Source organism: Excalfactoria chinensis, chromosome 1 (genome assembly GCF_039878825.1).
Source record: "Excalfactoria chinensis isolate bCotChi1 chromosome 1, bCotChi1.hap2, whole genome shotgun sequence".
NCBI lineage: Eukaryota > Metazoa > Chordata > Aves > Galliformes > Phasianidae > Excalfactoria > Excalfactoria chinensis.
Window position 1 is genome coordinate 183,474,836 of NC_092825.1, and position 14,649 is coordinate 183,489,484.

Here is a 14,649-nt window from a genome sequence, read left to right on the forward strand (position 1 = left end):
TGAGCTGGTGTCTATAAGGCCCCAGTGTGTGTGTGTGAGTATGTGTGTTGTGCCAGAACAAACTCCACCAGCTCACAGACCAGTGCCACGCCACAGTAAGACATGGCGTAACAGCAAAGACTTGGCAATCTGCAAATTCCACAGGCCAGAGCAAGCAAGAGAGGCATGAAGCTAGTTTGAACCTGGGGAAACAGACAGGAATTAGAAGGTGGCAGAAGAGAACAGCTACTCGTGGTCCAGGGCAGGAGAGAAACGATGCAGAACAGGAATTAACACAGGTGATGCTTCCCAGAACTCCTGGCAACCCGTGGTGAACAGCCATTGCTCTCCTCCAAGAATGAAGCTATGGAGCTCCCCGTGTCCCTGTGCTCTCACCTGCCACGCGGTACTCCAGCCGCCCGTTCTCTCCTCCGTCAGGGTCAGTGGCACGCAGGGTGTAGAGCGCCACACGGCTTTGGTTCTCAGGGACCTCCACTGAGCAGGACTCACTCTCCAGTTGTGGTGTGTGGTCATTTTCATCCCCTACTGTTATCCGCACAGTTGCCTTGGAGAGGTTGGGGGGCAGGCCACCGTCCCGGGCATAGACTGCAGGAACACAGCAAGAGTGCTGCAGATTACGCTGCAGACTGGGAGCTACTACCAGTGCCATCACATGCACCTTCCAGGCAGTCACAGGGCGGCCAAGAATGGGAGCACTGGCATTTCTGTATGCACAAATCATTCAACAACTCTGCGTGCCCCACAACCCCCCATTACTTTCCACGTCTTGTTCTCCTTGCAATGCCACTCTGTCCCAACAGTGCAGAAAGTGCATCTGCCTGCTCCGTGCTCTCCACCTCTCCCTCCCCAATGCCTGCTGCTCCCTCCCATGCACCAGCACAGCCATACCCATCAGCACATGCTGCTCCTGCTCCTCACGGTCCAAGGGATGCGTGGTGACAATGAGACCCGTCTGCGGGTGGATGGAGAACGGCCCCCCAGAGAGACCTCCATAGGTCACCTGTCCGTTGGCACCTGCAGGAGGAGCATGTTTGAAGGTAACCCAGTAGCAACACCAAGAACCTCTCACTTGGCTCACAGCCCTATACTTCCTCCCTCCTAGGGGTCACACTGTGGAAGGGGGTGATCTCACGCCTTGGCAAGTAAAGGTGTGGGGAGAGATGAGTGGTGGAGGGAGGCCTCAGCCCTGTTCGATTTATGGAAGACAGGACAAGGAATCTCCAAAGAACAAAGGGTACTGACTTGGGAAACAGAGGGAAACAAAGTCTCTGTTCTCATCCTCAGCTTCTTCCCGGGTCTGTCCCATCGCTCATTGCTAGGACAGGTGATAGTCCCTCCCTCCATGGTCAGACGTGCTCCAAAACAGGCAGGAGGGAGCACATTTCTGTGTGCTGTGTCTCCAGAAGGACCCCGAGTGAACCCTGCATCCTCACCCAGGTCCCGGTCTGTGGCCAGCACCTGCAGGACAGGGCTGCCAGCTGGAAGGTTCTCTGTGACCTGCGCCTCGTACTCAGGCTTCTCAAAGGTGGGAGCTTCATCGTTGACATCCAGCACCAGTATGGAGAGTAGCTGCGTGGCTGAGCGGCGTGGGAAGCCATGATCAGACGCCACCACAGTCAAGTTGTGTTGCATCACCTCCTCACGGTTCAGAGCCCGCACAACCGAGAGAGCACCTACGGACACAGGGAGAGGGGTGATCTGAGACCATACGGCTCCGAGACCATCCGCTCCCAGGACAGAGCTGTTGCAAGTCTGCAGGGATGGAGCCAGGGACAGCCAGGTGTCAAGACAGCACGGTCACCCCAGCAAGGTGTGCACTCCACGAGCACTTCACACCTCCAGGTGATCCGAGCTCTCCAGCCCACGCTCTCCTGTGCACCGTGCAACACCCCCAACGTGCCTGCACCCTCCCCAGGCCTCACTCTCCCAGTGTCACCCTGCACCCTCCCCAGGCTCTCACCAGTGCTGGGGTTAAGGTGGAAGCGGCCGTCGCTGTTGCCTGCTCGCAGTGAGTAGCTCACTCGCCCATTCTCTCCCAGATCGTTGTCCTGGGCCACCACGTGCAGAGCCACAAACCCAGTGGGCCTGTCCTCCATGACGCTGACAGCAGCGGGCGACAGGAACACGGGCGCGTTGTCGTTCACGTCGGTCACGAAGACACGCGCCGTCACAGCAGATGAGCGACGCTGGCTGACGTTGCGGGCCTGGTCCGTGGCCTCCACCACCAGGAGGAAGGAGGCCACAGCCTCACGGTCGAGGCTCTGCCGAAGGCTCAGCAGCCCCGAGCGGCTGTCAAGCTGGAAAGGGGCCCCCGGGGGCTCCTGGCGCAGCAGGGCGTAGCGCACCTGACTGTTCGGGCCCACCCCGTCCCCATCCAGGGCCTGGAAGGTGAAGACAGATGAGCCAGCCTGCGCGTTCTCAGGCACCACGATGGTGATGGGGTCCTCGGGGAAGGTGGGCGCCTGGTCATTGCAGTCCTGCACGTGGATCTGTACCAGCACCAGCCGGCTGGACGGGTAGCCGTGCTGCGTGTCCTCGGCGCTCACCTGCAGCGTGTGCCGTGCCCCGGCTTCGTAGTCCAGCTCCCGGGCTGCATAGATCTCCCCTGTCACACTGTCAACTACAAAAGTGCCATCCCCACCACCTCCTACCACCGTGTAGGTCAGCTGTCCCCGTGCAGGGGCATCAGGGGGTGCCACTGAGCCGATCACAGAGCCAGGCCTGACCCCCTCCAGGGGCTGCAGCGTCAGCACGGTAGCATCGGGTCTGGGCAGCAAGCGGGAGGATGGAAGAACCTATGAGGAGAGGCAGCAGTCAGGGACACACTCTGGGAGGGACGTTGGGGAGCCAGTGGAGTGGGGACATACAGAGTGCGGGTTTAGGGAGGCCAGGTCACAAGTCTTGTGGCCTGAAAAATACATGGAGAATGAGCAAAAGGTTGACAGGGTGAAAGACAAGCTTCATCTGGGGAGCTACGGCAGGTAAGGACAGAGCTGATGACTGAGCAGAGAAGGTCTGAGGCACCAGCGACACAGGTATCTGAAGAGAGTGTATGGCTCTTCTCTGTGGCACCCAGATGCACGTGGCACAAATGAGAGCACAGCAGACTCCATCTTAACACCAAGAAGTCCTTCTGTATGGGGTGGGTAACTGAGCACTGGCACAGGCTGCCAAGAGAGAAAGTGGGGTCTCCATCCATGGAGACCTTCAAAAATCATGGATGTGGTTCTGAGCAAGCAGCTCGGGGTGGCCACGCAGAGGGAGCGGACCAGATGGACACAGAGGTGCCTACAGGGACATGATTTAGCTGGGAAGTATTGGTAATGGTTGGACTAGATGATCTTCTAGGTCTTTTCCAACCTTGATAATTGATTCTGTACTACAGCCTCAGCCGTGCTGTGACCCTGTGAATGGGTTAGGTGCTGTAATGGAAACAGATGCCAGCAGAAACAGTTCTGAAGAGAAGTAACAATCAGATGAGGTACAGAGAAGGTATCTTAGTATGATCCAAAGATGCATAAATGCTATTATTACTCTAATTAAAGATACTGACACTAATTCAGGGATGAGAGTGAAAAGCAATAGTGTCATCTGATGGGAACATGTCTCGAAAAACCCAGTGCACTCATGTGAAAGAGCTGGGGAAAAAGAGAATCCAGCAAAACCATCAACCTGGAGGAGTATCAGAACCAGGGACTGCCCAGCAAATAGCTCCATCACGGCAGCGCCAACAAGCACTTCAGCCTGGTCTCATTACTTTGAAGGCCACAGAAGAACTTCAAAGACAAGAGCAGCTACAGTCATGCATAAAAAGGAAATGTTTTTAGAACGCGTCGTGGAATGGCTAAAGGCAGATGTGCCCGTCCAGCACAGTGCTTCTCTCCTCAAGCACAGAGGAAATACAGCAGGTCTAACTTAATATAATAATAAAAGAAAGCTGTGTACATGATGGGCTCGCTGACAATGTTACAGGGCACTGCCTGCACTCTCTGCGCAGCAGAACATCAAACAAGAACATCAAGTGGTGATGGGAACTGCAACAACACGACAGGATGTGAAACGGCACACCATGAAAGTGCATGGCTGGAGGGAAACCGGAGTCTTCTGTACAATTAAGCTCATTACTAACAACAGAGAAAGGACTTGGCTATCTGAGCCAACGCACCAGACAGTGAGCACCACAGTTAGGCAGACATGGAGAAAACCCCACATGTCCGGAGAAAAAACATGCCAGGAAGAATTAATGTCTCCAAGGCAGGAGAATTCCAAGATCTCCCCCGCAACATCATATCTAGGACAGGACGGGCTGTGCAAGCCTGGAGAAGACAAGTGTTTACCACTAATACTGATGTTGATGACTTTGTGAATGAGGATATATGCACAACGGCAGCCAGACCCCATCCTTTCCCATCCCGGGTCCTCCACACAGACAGTGAGGCTGAAGCAACAGGCAGTGGCTGCTCTGGGAAGAAGGTAGTGGAGAGTAAGGATGGTAGAGAGGGATGCTGCCAAGTAGCTACGCGGTGTCCTTCGAGAGGTGAGCAAGGGGCGGGTGGTGCAGGGACGAGAGCGGCTGGGTGCTGGGTACCTGAACACGAATGATGGCGGAGGTGCTGCAGGGCACCAAGCCCCGATCGCTGGCTGTCACAGTGAAGACGTACTCGGCACGGTCGGATCGGCGCAGCACCGTGGCAGTCCGCAGCTCCCCGGTGGCAGTGTGCAGCGTGAAACGCTCTGCCCAGGCTCCTGCGGAGAGAAGGTGAAATGCTGCAGAGAGGAGGGAGGGGGGAGGCATGTGGGGATGCAGGAGAGAATGTGCTGTGGCAGAGCATCCATCTGCCTCTGAGGGACGCAGCCGCATGGCAGGGAGCAGAAAAGCCAGGCCGGCAGCTCATACCTATTAGTGAGTAGGTGATGGTCCCATTCTCACCCTCGTCTGGGTCCTTGGCTTGCAGGGAGGCAACAAGAAGTCCCGACGGCTTCTCTTCCAGCACCTGCAGCACAGCCCAGGGAGCAACTGAGTGACAACCTTCACACCATCCTCAAGACCCCAGCACCGCACCTAAGCCTTCCTACACCCACCCTGCACCTCACCCAGGCCACAGCCCCCCAGCCAAGACCCACAGGCTGTGCCTGAGGCTGGATGAGATGGGGAAGGTTTGCAGCCAAACAGGCGGAGGGAGGTCCTGCCCCACCACCTGTGACGCCACATTGCTCAGTCCATCTCAATACCCTTCTTGCACACTGCAGTGGTGAACTACAGGGTGACGGAGGGACACTCTGCCCATGTTGCACCCAAGGCCTCTGCAGTGAGGAAAATTCGCTCTGCCCCAGAAGAGCCCTTCAGAGGGAAAAGTTTGAGCACCAGCTGGGCCAGAGGCCACTCATCCTGGAAACAGAGAGAGCTCCTCCAGCTCCCACCAGCCAGTACAGGGTGGTTCACGATCTATGGAAATGCAGCAGGCAGCTCTTCCTGCACCCACATGCTCTGACTCTTACGGCCTTTCCCTTCTCTCCTTTGGTCCTAGTTAACCCAGCTGTCTGCAGGCACTTCAGACTACCATTTTGTGTCAGTGCACTGTGCTCAGCTAACCCGACACTCCGGGCTTCCTGACAGAAGCCACATGGAGCAGCACCACATGGCAGCTCCCTTCCTGGACAGCTATAAAATGGACACGTCCCCATCACCGCCCCTCCCCATCCATCAGCTTTTGGGCACCCTCAGAGCCCCACACCTGCTGGCAGACTGCTCCTTCTCTGGCACAGGCTCCTCGTACCTCCCCACACCTCAGCAGAGCAGGAGCCCCGCTCAGCACAGACCCTGCGGTCTGTTCCCCATCAGTACAACACTGTCACAGACCAAATTCTCATCCTACAGCACAAATCATGCTCACAGATCCAGCCCTCTGACCTCTGTGTGGTACCACTTCAACGCATGCATGCATGCAAAAGACAAACACAATCCATGCAAGAATGTAAGGGAAGAGGCTGCAGGCCTTCGGGAGGAAGCATGTGCTAACACTGCTGCACAAGCTGTTGGCACAACGCTGGTGGTGCTTTGGGGGGGAAGAGGAGGGGGAAGAGGAGCTGGACTTGTTTATCCAGGCCAAGCAGTGATGTGACTGCACTCTGTAAACACTGGGGAAAGGGGAGGGAAATTCCAAGGAGAGAGAAGAGCTCTCTAAGCAAAAACACAATATTGGCACAAGAACAAATGAGTATAAAGTGGTCAGAAATTAGTTTAGGCTGGAAATTAAGAGATGGTTTCTAACTACTAGATCAAGGAATCTGGAACAGCATTTTGCAGCAGTGATGGAGGCAGAGGACCTTCTAAATATAGCTCGCTGTTGATGAGGACGACTATCTGCATGGACACCTCTCAGCAGAACTGTGCTTGAGAGGAGCCCCCAAGCCCCTCTCTGTAACAGGCTGGGTCGGATCTTGCTCCCTGTGCTGCTCCTAACGGCCTTCAACTGAGATACAAAGGGCTCCCACGTTGTGCACAAAGCCACGCTGCCCATCCACCAGGAATCAAACTCCATTTGGGAAAGCAGTGACTCAGCGGGGGAGTTAAACAAGCATCATCCACGCAGGCTCCATTAGAAACGCCATTTCAGATGCTCAAACAGAGGAATAAACAACAGCAGAAGCGGTGCTGCCTCTGCAAAAACCGCAGCTTTAGCAGGATTACCACCAGGCGGGCTGATGCAGGGCAGATGCCCGCTCTCCAAGGAGGCTGCTGCAAGTGCCAGCCTGGTCCAAAGCTCAGAGAGCCACCGGGACGAGGGGCATCGCTCCGGCAGCGGCAGCAGCGTGTAAATAGAGAGGATGCAAGGAGCAGGGCACGTATGGAATAACTCTCCTGTGAAAACTTTCCAGCTTCCAGCAGCCTGTGGCAAAGTCACTTCCTGAGCCACAGATCGTATTTTTGTTCAGCAGACTTTGACGGATTTTTTTCTTTCCATGAATTCATCTAATTTTGAACCCACGCAACTTTTGGCAATGATTTCATGTACCGTCTTTGTTTATTTTAAACCTGCCGCCCGGTCATTTCCTACCAAGCTGCCCAGTTTTTGTACTGTGAAAAAAGGGCCTTTAAGTTCCACACAGCTTTCCCCGCTCCGCTCAGCGCACACCTCTGAGATATTCCCACAGTTTCTATCATGCCAAAGAATGGTTGAATATTCTCTATCTGCATGGAAACCATTATCCACCGGAGATCACATTCACACTCTTTTCTCAAGCCTTTTCAGCACTGTTGCTACTTCAGTGCGATGGGGGCAGAGCAGAGAGCGTACGCGCAACTGGAGATAATGAGGTTTTCTTTCAGTCTCTCTCCCTTTTCTGATAAAGCCCCACATTTCTGACTGCTGCCGAGACCTGAGCTGACATTTTCAACACGCATTTACAGCGATGCCTCAATTTTCTCCCTAAGCTTCAGCAGCCACTTCAGAGCCCATCACTGCGTAGGATGAAATCTACACTGCTTTTTGCCACGTGTGTTATCTCTTTCCACTGTTAGAAACAACGAATGCCATCTTCCATCTTCTTTCCTCGTTGAACAGTGAAAGATCCTTCTGCTGCTCTTCACTGGGAGACCTCACCCTTATTACCACAAATAAACCAGGGCAGCAAACAGCCACCTGTCCTGAGGGTATAACAAGATGCTGAATAGCAAGGATGCCAGCAGCAGCCCTGGGCACTCCCCAGTGCCGTCTCTGCTGTGAAAGCAGACACTGACCCCCTTCTCATCTCCCTCCTTTTCCTGCTCCCCAGCGGGACCTGCTGAAGAAGATGCAGGATTTGTTTCTGCCATCCCTGTGTGAACCCTCCCGGAGCTGACCCACATTGCCCACGTGGCTGAGGAACAAATCTCACAAACCCACAGTGAGGCCAATCCAGCTCCTGCTTAAAGCAAAGAAGCAGTAAGAAACCTCCCTCTGCTTTGCTTATGAACATGAACAGTTCACTGAGCACATTTGCAATAAATCACCAAGTTTATGCCAATCATTTTGTTTTCCCCTTTTCCTCCAAGCCTTTCTTATACACCTAGATCATCCACGCGACCTCTTCCTGTGCTTCACTCTTCTCCTTCAGTGTTTCCTACCAGGAGAGCTTGAAACCAAAGCGTACAGATAAGAATTTGGTTCAAACTCTCAACACATTTACCCGCCCTCCCATCTCAGCCGTGCTCTATCTCCTTAAGGATGCATACGCTTTTGTGGTACCTCTGCTAGAAAAGAGACGTCCCAGGCTCTCAAACACTCGAATGCTGGGGCTCACTGCAGTGCTGCACACGTATGTTGCAGTTCCCCCCCCCTAGAACACTGAGCAGACTGCAGACAGCGAGTGCTAGCACTGCCATCACCAAGCTCTTTCCGTAGGCAGCCTGCTGTGCTTTAATGTGCAGTTCAAGTGCATCCTTTCAGCTGCAGATGCTTCCCATTCCATAGAGAGATGAGAGCAGGCCTTTCATCACTCGGGTCCTTATGCTGCTGTGTCCTGGCCACACACCACTGCAGAGGGGCCAAGCAGAGCAGTGTTGGGGGACAAGGCCTGGTCTTCTCTCCTTCCCTTCAGCAGCACAGACATAACTCAGAGCAGAACCCTCAGCCCTGGCTGACCTTGGCCACCACGTTTCTCTTAAAGGGAAAGCTGGGCAGGGACCCAGCGTAGATTCTCAACAACCTAAAGAGCACATTCCTGACCTCCCAGAAACCAAAGTGGCTACTGTGAAGGTCCTGAGACCCAGAACACAAGTGCACCCCATGCTGCCCTGTCTGTCAGTGTTCCACTCTTGGCACCACCGGTTCAGCTTTAGGGCTTCCTCTCACTTTCCCTCTTTGCAGGCAGGTGTGAACCCAGACCTTCTGCCCACCGTTGGGTCCTGACGGCCGCAGAGCCCTTTGCAGGTCTCACCCACTGTGCACAAGGTCTGTATTTCCCAAGGATGCGCTCGTATTATCAACATCCCCCCTCAAGATCTGCCAGACTGCCCTGACTGTTGCATGCAAGCAACCTGTGCCCTCTCACCTCTCACCATGAGGCTGTTCTGCCCACACCCTTCCCCAGCCCACCATGGCCTCAGCCTGCTCCACCCACCTGCACGGGCAGCTCCTGCCCACCAGTGATATGCAGAAAAACAGGAGCGTTGTCGTTCTCATCCAGCACAGTGACATAGATGGTTCCTGTGGCACTGCGGGGCGGTGCTCCCCCGTCCTGCACAATCACCAGCAGCTGGTAGCTGGACTGCAGCTCCCGGTCCAGGCTGTGCTTGGTGCTGAGCTCCCCTACAAGGGAGAAATGGGGACAGAGCTCAGCCCCAAAATCTCTTTAGAGAAGGGCTCGCGCTCAAGCCTGTTGGGGAGCCCAGCACCACAGGGGGAGGAAAATGAGTAATGTGTGGTGGCACTGCCTTGGTCTGCATCACCGCCGACGTGCTCTGAGCTTTCACCTCACTCGGCCAGGGGGACCCTCACCTGTCTGTGTGTGGATGAGGAAACTGGAGTCGTGCTGGAGCAGGCGGTAGGTGAGACGGCTGTTCTGCCCAGCATCCCGGTCGCTCGCCATCACCCTCCCTACGCTGCTGCCGGGAGCCTGGTTCTCAGGAACAGTGAAGAAGTATCGCTCCTCGCTCAGCCGGGGGCTGTTGTCGTTCTCATCAGTGATGCTGATCCGGACGGTGCTGGTCCCCGTTTTCCGGGCCTCCCCCCCCGAGCCACCGCCTCCCGCCGACGCCAGCACTGTGAGCACATACAGGTCTCGCGTCTCCCGGTCCAGGGCGCTTTTGACATACAGCCAGCCGCTCTCAGACATGATGCCAAAGCTGGCAGCATCTCCATCCGCACGCAGGTGGTAAGTCAGCGTCACAGCTTCTGCATCCCGTGCCAGGGCCCGCACCTGCAGGAAGCGCGTGGAGACGGGCACGCCTTCCCGCACCTCCACGCGGTAGGTGAGCGTGTCAAAGATGGGCCCGTTGTCATGCTCAGCTTGCACGTGCACCAGGAGTGTGAAGGTGGAGCTGAGCTGGGGCACGCCGTTGTCTCGGGCCACAATGGCCAACCTGTAGGCTGCACTGGCTTCGTACTGCAGCGCCCCAACAAGGCGCACCGCCCCCGATGAGCGCTCGATGCTGAAGGTGCCATCGCCGCCCGACACCAGCTCAAAGTTCACCTGGCCGTTGGCACCATTGTCGCGGTCCTCGGCCTGCAGGGTGTACACCGTAGTCCCGGGCTCAGTGGCCTCTGGCAGCAGAATGGAGTCAGAGGGAGACGGGAACGCTGGCGCATTGTCATTCACGTCTGAGACAGAGATTTTCACGCGGGTGTTGCTATAGGCCGGGGGGGAACCACTTCGGGCCTGGACATCCAGAACCAGGACTGCCTGAGACTCGTGGTCCAGAGGCAAGCTGGTGCAGAGCTGACCAGAGTCAGAGTCAATGGAAAAGTAGCCATGAGGATCCCCCGAGGAGATGGAATAGAAGATGTCGTCAGTATGACCTGCAGGCAAGGCAATGAAGACAGGAATTATTTGTGGACATGGCTTTCGGCTGCAGGGAGCAGGAGAGCCGGGCAGCACTGTGTGTGGCAGGCTCTGCTCTGGAGGTGTACAGCAGCACTGTGTGTGATGCACAGCACGTGGGCACCTCTGTGTGTACGCACACGCTCCTTGTGGGAACGTGCACCGGAGCAGAGTGACACGGGGTGTGTGTTCACATGTGTGTGCCAATGAGTGCGCATGGAGCTCCCAGGAGGATGCTGCTCTCTGGGGAAATGTAGTATTGGTGCTTTGGGACAACGCAGGGACAGTGAAAACAGCTGCATGGGAAAGGGCCAAACCCGTACCAGGAGGATTCTGGGCACGGACAGCCCCCACGCTGGCGCCCTGCAGCATGTCCTCCGGCACTGTGAAGAAGTACTGAGCTTGCTCAAAGACGGGGGGTGAGACCGTGCCCTCCACGACGCTGATGTTCACTCGGGCATTCGGCTGTGCCTGCAGGCCCCCTCCATCCTCTGCAGAGATCACCAGCTGCACCAGGGTGTTGGCTTTACCGCTCAGGGACCACGAGAGAGAGATGACGCCTAGGAAAGAGAGCAGTTCAGAGCGCACTGTGCCCACAGCCCTACCCACCATCCAGCACCAACGGAACAAAAAGGCTGAAAGGGGCAGCAAACAATGTGTGTCACAGGGCAAATGGCTGTGGAAGAATCGGAGCAAAGGAGACAAATCTTCCTTGGGGAAGATTCCTCCTGACATTCTCCCTTCTCAATCTCAAGCCCAGCCCCAAGCTAAGCAGCTGTGAGGGCTGCAGTAAGAAAACCAGAGAGCAAGTCCTGGGGAAGGATGGAGTAGGATTTCAGAGGTGGGGTACAGGGCGAGAGCCAGGGTACAGCAAGGGCAGGTTGGATCTGTGCTGCGAGGAGGCTCCTGGAAGAAATACACAGCTGAATGACCTTCCTAAACAGGCCCTACAAAGGAGGTTGCCCTGTGTTAAGGTGGCAATAGGCCTGTTTCATCCCAGACACATTCTGTCAATCTGGGGACTGGCATGGGGAGACCTGATGCCTGTAGTGAGCAAAGGGTACCACCCTGTCCTTCTGAGAGCCCCTGGCATCACACAACCGTGTACACACTTCCCAAAGCAGAAACTGATCTGGCTTTGGTGGCCAAAGAAGGCAAGCACTGAGAAGTCAGTGGGAAAGGTTAGACTAGGAGATAGAAGGGAGGGAGAGTAAACTGAGCAGGGGAAAGGAGGGAATTTGGTAGGGGCAAAAATCTGCGGAGGATACAGCTTGATGGGGCAAAGTGCAGGAGGAAAGGTGTAGTGAGTCGGGGATGACAATGAAGAAGAGGAAAGAAGAGAGCAAGCAGAAGAAATAAGGAGTCACAAATTGAGAATGGGCTGCCAGAGGATCAAGAAGGCAGAACAAAGATGGAATGGGAGAGCAACAGACATTCTGGTAGCATCATGCACAGCTGAAATGGCCAAGCAGTAACTGTCACACTGGTCTTCACATCTCCCTGCATCACACTGCTCTGCTTGGTGCTGCTCTGGCTGGCTGTGAGCTCACTCTCACCTGTGTCCTTGTTGAGGGAGAAGAGGGGGGGGGAGTTCCCCAGCACAATACGATAGGTCACTTTCCCATGTATCCCCTCGTCCTTGTCGTGGGCAGTCACACGCAGCACAGCTGTTCCCGGCATGCTCTGTGTGCTGATGCTGGCAGCATACTCCAGCGGGTAGAACACCGGCCGATTGTCATTTATGTCCTCCAGGAAAACCTTCACATACACCATGGAGTTCAGGCCACCCTGTGGAAGGAACATAGAACCATAGAATGGCTTGGATTGGAAGGGATCTCGAGGATAAACAGGTTCCAATGCCCCTGCTGCAGGCAGGGCTGCCAGCCACTAGATCGAGTACTAGACCAGGTTGCCCAAAGCTCCATCCAACCCGGCCTTTAATATCTCCAGGGATGGGGTATCCAGAACCTCTTGGGGCAACATGCTCCAGCACCTCACTGCCCTCTCAGTGATTAGAGACGGGGCAAAGAGCAGGGCAAGAGCAACTGTATCTTCTGTATGGTGTTAAGACAGCAGCATTGCATGCTCACAACCTCTGCAGCACTCACCCCATCGACAGCAGTGATGGTGAAATCATAGGCAGACGTGCCCTCGTCGCGGTCCAGAGGCTGCGCAGTGCAGAGATGCCCTGTGTGCTTGTCAATGCTGAACTGCGTTGGGACCACACTGCCGATGCCAGAACCAAGAGAGTAGGAAAGGGACCCAAACAAGCCGCTGTCAGCATCAGTAGCTGTCACCTGGATGGGGGAAGGCACTACGTGAGCAAGGGAGAAACAATGAGACCAGCAGCCTGAGCAGATGGACCCAGACCAACACCACCTCCACAACTCACTGCTCCTCTCCATTCCACAGCCCACAGCCACTGCACGGCTCTCAAAGCTGGCCACAGTGAAGCAGACTGACCATTATGCCTCAGCCCTGCCATCAGCCCTCATGCATCAGAAACAGCGCTGCCAGCAGGAGCAGAGAGGTGATCATCCCCCTGTACTCAGCTCTGGTGAGCCTGCATCTCTAGTTCTGCGTCCAGTTTTGGGCCCCTCACTGCAAGAAAGACATTGAGGCCCTGGAACGTGTTCAAAGGAGGGCAACAAAGCTGGTGAGGGGTCTGGAGCACAATGGGGCCATATGAAGAGAGGCTGCAGGAGCTGGGAATGTTCAGCCTGGAGAAGAGGAGGCTCAGGGGAGACCTCATTGCTCAATATAACTTCCTGAAGGGAGGTTGTAGTGAGCTGGGGATTGGCCTCTTCTCTTGTGTCATTATTGATAGGACTAGAGGGAATGGCTTCAAGCTGCAGCAGGGGAGATTCAGGCTGGACATTAGGAGGTATTACTTCTCAGAAAGGGTGGCCAGGCACTGGAATGGGCTGCCCAGGGAGGTGGTGGAGTCACCGACCATGGGGGTGTTCAAGGAACGACTGGATGCTGTGTTGAGGGCCGTGGTTTAGTGGGAGCTATTGGTAATAGGAGAATGGTTGGACTGGATGATCTTTTAGGTCTTTTCCAACCTTGGTGATTCTATGACTCTGATTCTGTGATTCTTGTCCTGGACAAGGTGACTCCCATTGCAGCACTCCCTGGATGCCCCGTGGGTGCCTGCAGCAATGTGCAGGCGGCAGCAGGGCACACTGGGTCAGCTGATGCTGGCAGGTCCCCAGAAGAAGACACGGGGCTGGGATCGCAGGCTGTCAGACTCACATGAGCTGCACCACGCTCACTGTCTGCAGCGCTGCCACAGGTGTCCGCACACCAGGGGTGGTTCGTTCCAGGTGTGACCTCCGTTCTCACACCCCTGGGGCAACATCCATGACCCAGATCCACTGACTTCCCTTAGCAAAGGAAAAGGCTGTATGGGAGGGGTGCAGAAAGGCACACATGCCAAAAATGTAGCAGCCGAGCATCCCCACTGCACCCAGCCTGAGCAGCCAGCCAGGGACAACCCATGCTTTTGCAGCTGCTGGATTTGGCCTTCTGCTTGTTCTCTTCTGCAAGCTTGTTGTAAGCTGGGAAGAAAACCCTCCTTCCGCACGTCCCAGGTTCCATCCCGTCCTCAGAGCTCTGTGCCCTGCAGCCCTGGGCTATGAGGAATTCCACGGGCTGGCACTGCCCACCCAAACCTGTGGCACAGGTTTTACAGCAGCGGTTACAGACACAGCAGGGGGATTAAAGCAGCTCCTGTCCTGCAAGGTCCCGCTCTGCCTTGGGCTCCTTGCAGCTCAGCCCAGCAGAAAGCAGCTTCCCCTGACCGCAGCATCACTGTCCGTGGCTCGTCCACCAGCTGGGAGCTCTGAGCGGAGAACAAAGCTGGAGCGCGGAGCCAGGAGGGAGGCAGCTGGGCCAGGCCCGGGTGAAGTGGAGTTCAGGCCTCGTCAGCCACAGCTCCTCCCAGCAGCAGCGCTGGGGCCTCGGCTCCCGTGAGCAAGAAGCGCAGGAACGTTGCACACGCGCCAAGGAAAGGGCCCAGCTGGGGGCTGCAAACAGCTCCTTCCTACGGGCAGGGCCCAAACCTGAGCCGCTACCAGATCCTCGGAGATGGAGACACAACCGGACAGCGCGGGGGCTGCTGGGCCG

At 55.8% G+C, this 14,649-nt stretch overlaps 1 protein-coding gene across 1 annotated transcript in view; it reads right to left on the minus strand.

Moving 5' to 3' along the window:
* DCHS1 (dachsous cadherin-related 1) overlaps positions 1 to 14,649 on the minus strand; it is a 48,355-nt gene that overhangs the window by 13,750 nt on the left and 19,956 nt on the right. The window contains exons 3-13 of the mRNA XM_072327126.1: positions 12,630 to 12,818; positions 12,078 to 12,309; positions 10,845 to 11,081; positions 9,480 to 10,499; positions 9,103 to 9,290; positions 4,898 to 4,994; positions 4,589 to 4,746; positions 1,961 to 2,795; positions 1,434 to 1,673; positions 889 to 1,014; positions 376 to 585 (exon numbers count right to left, since the gene is read on the minus strand). Of these exons, the coding sequence (XP_072183227.1) occupies positions 376 to 585; positions 889 to 1,014; positions 1,434 to 1,673; positions 1,961 to 2,795; positions 4,589 to 4,746; positions 4,898 to 4,994; positions 9,103 to 9,290; positions 9,480 to 10,499; positions 10,845 to 11,081; positions 12,078 to 12,309; positions 12,630 to 12,818 (3,532 nt within the window). The remainder of the gene's footprint in view (positions 1 to 375; positions 586 to 888; positions 1,015 to 1,433; positions 1,674 to 1,960; positions 2,796 to 4,588; positions 4,747 to 4,897; positions 4,995 to 9,102; positions 9,291 to 9,479; positions 10,500 to 10,844; positions 11,082 to 12,077; positions 12,310 to 12,629; positions 12,819 to 14,649) is intronic.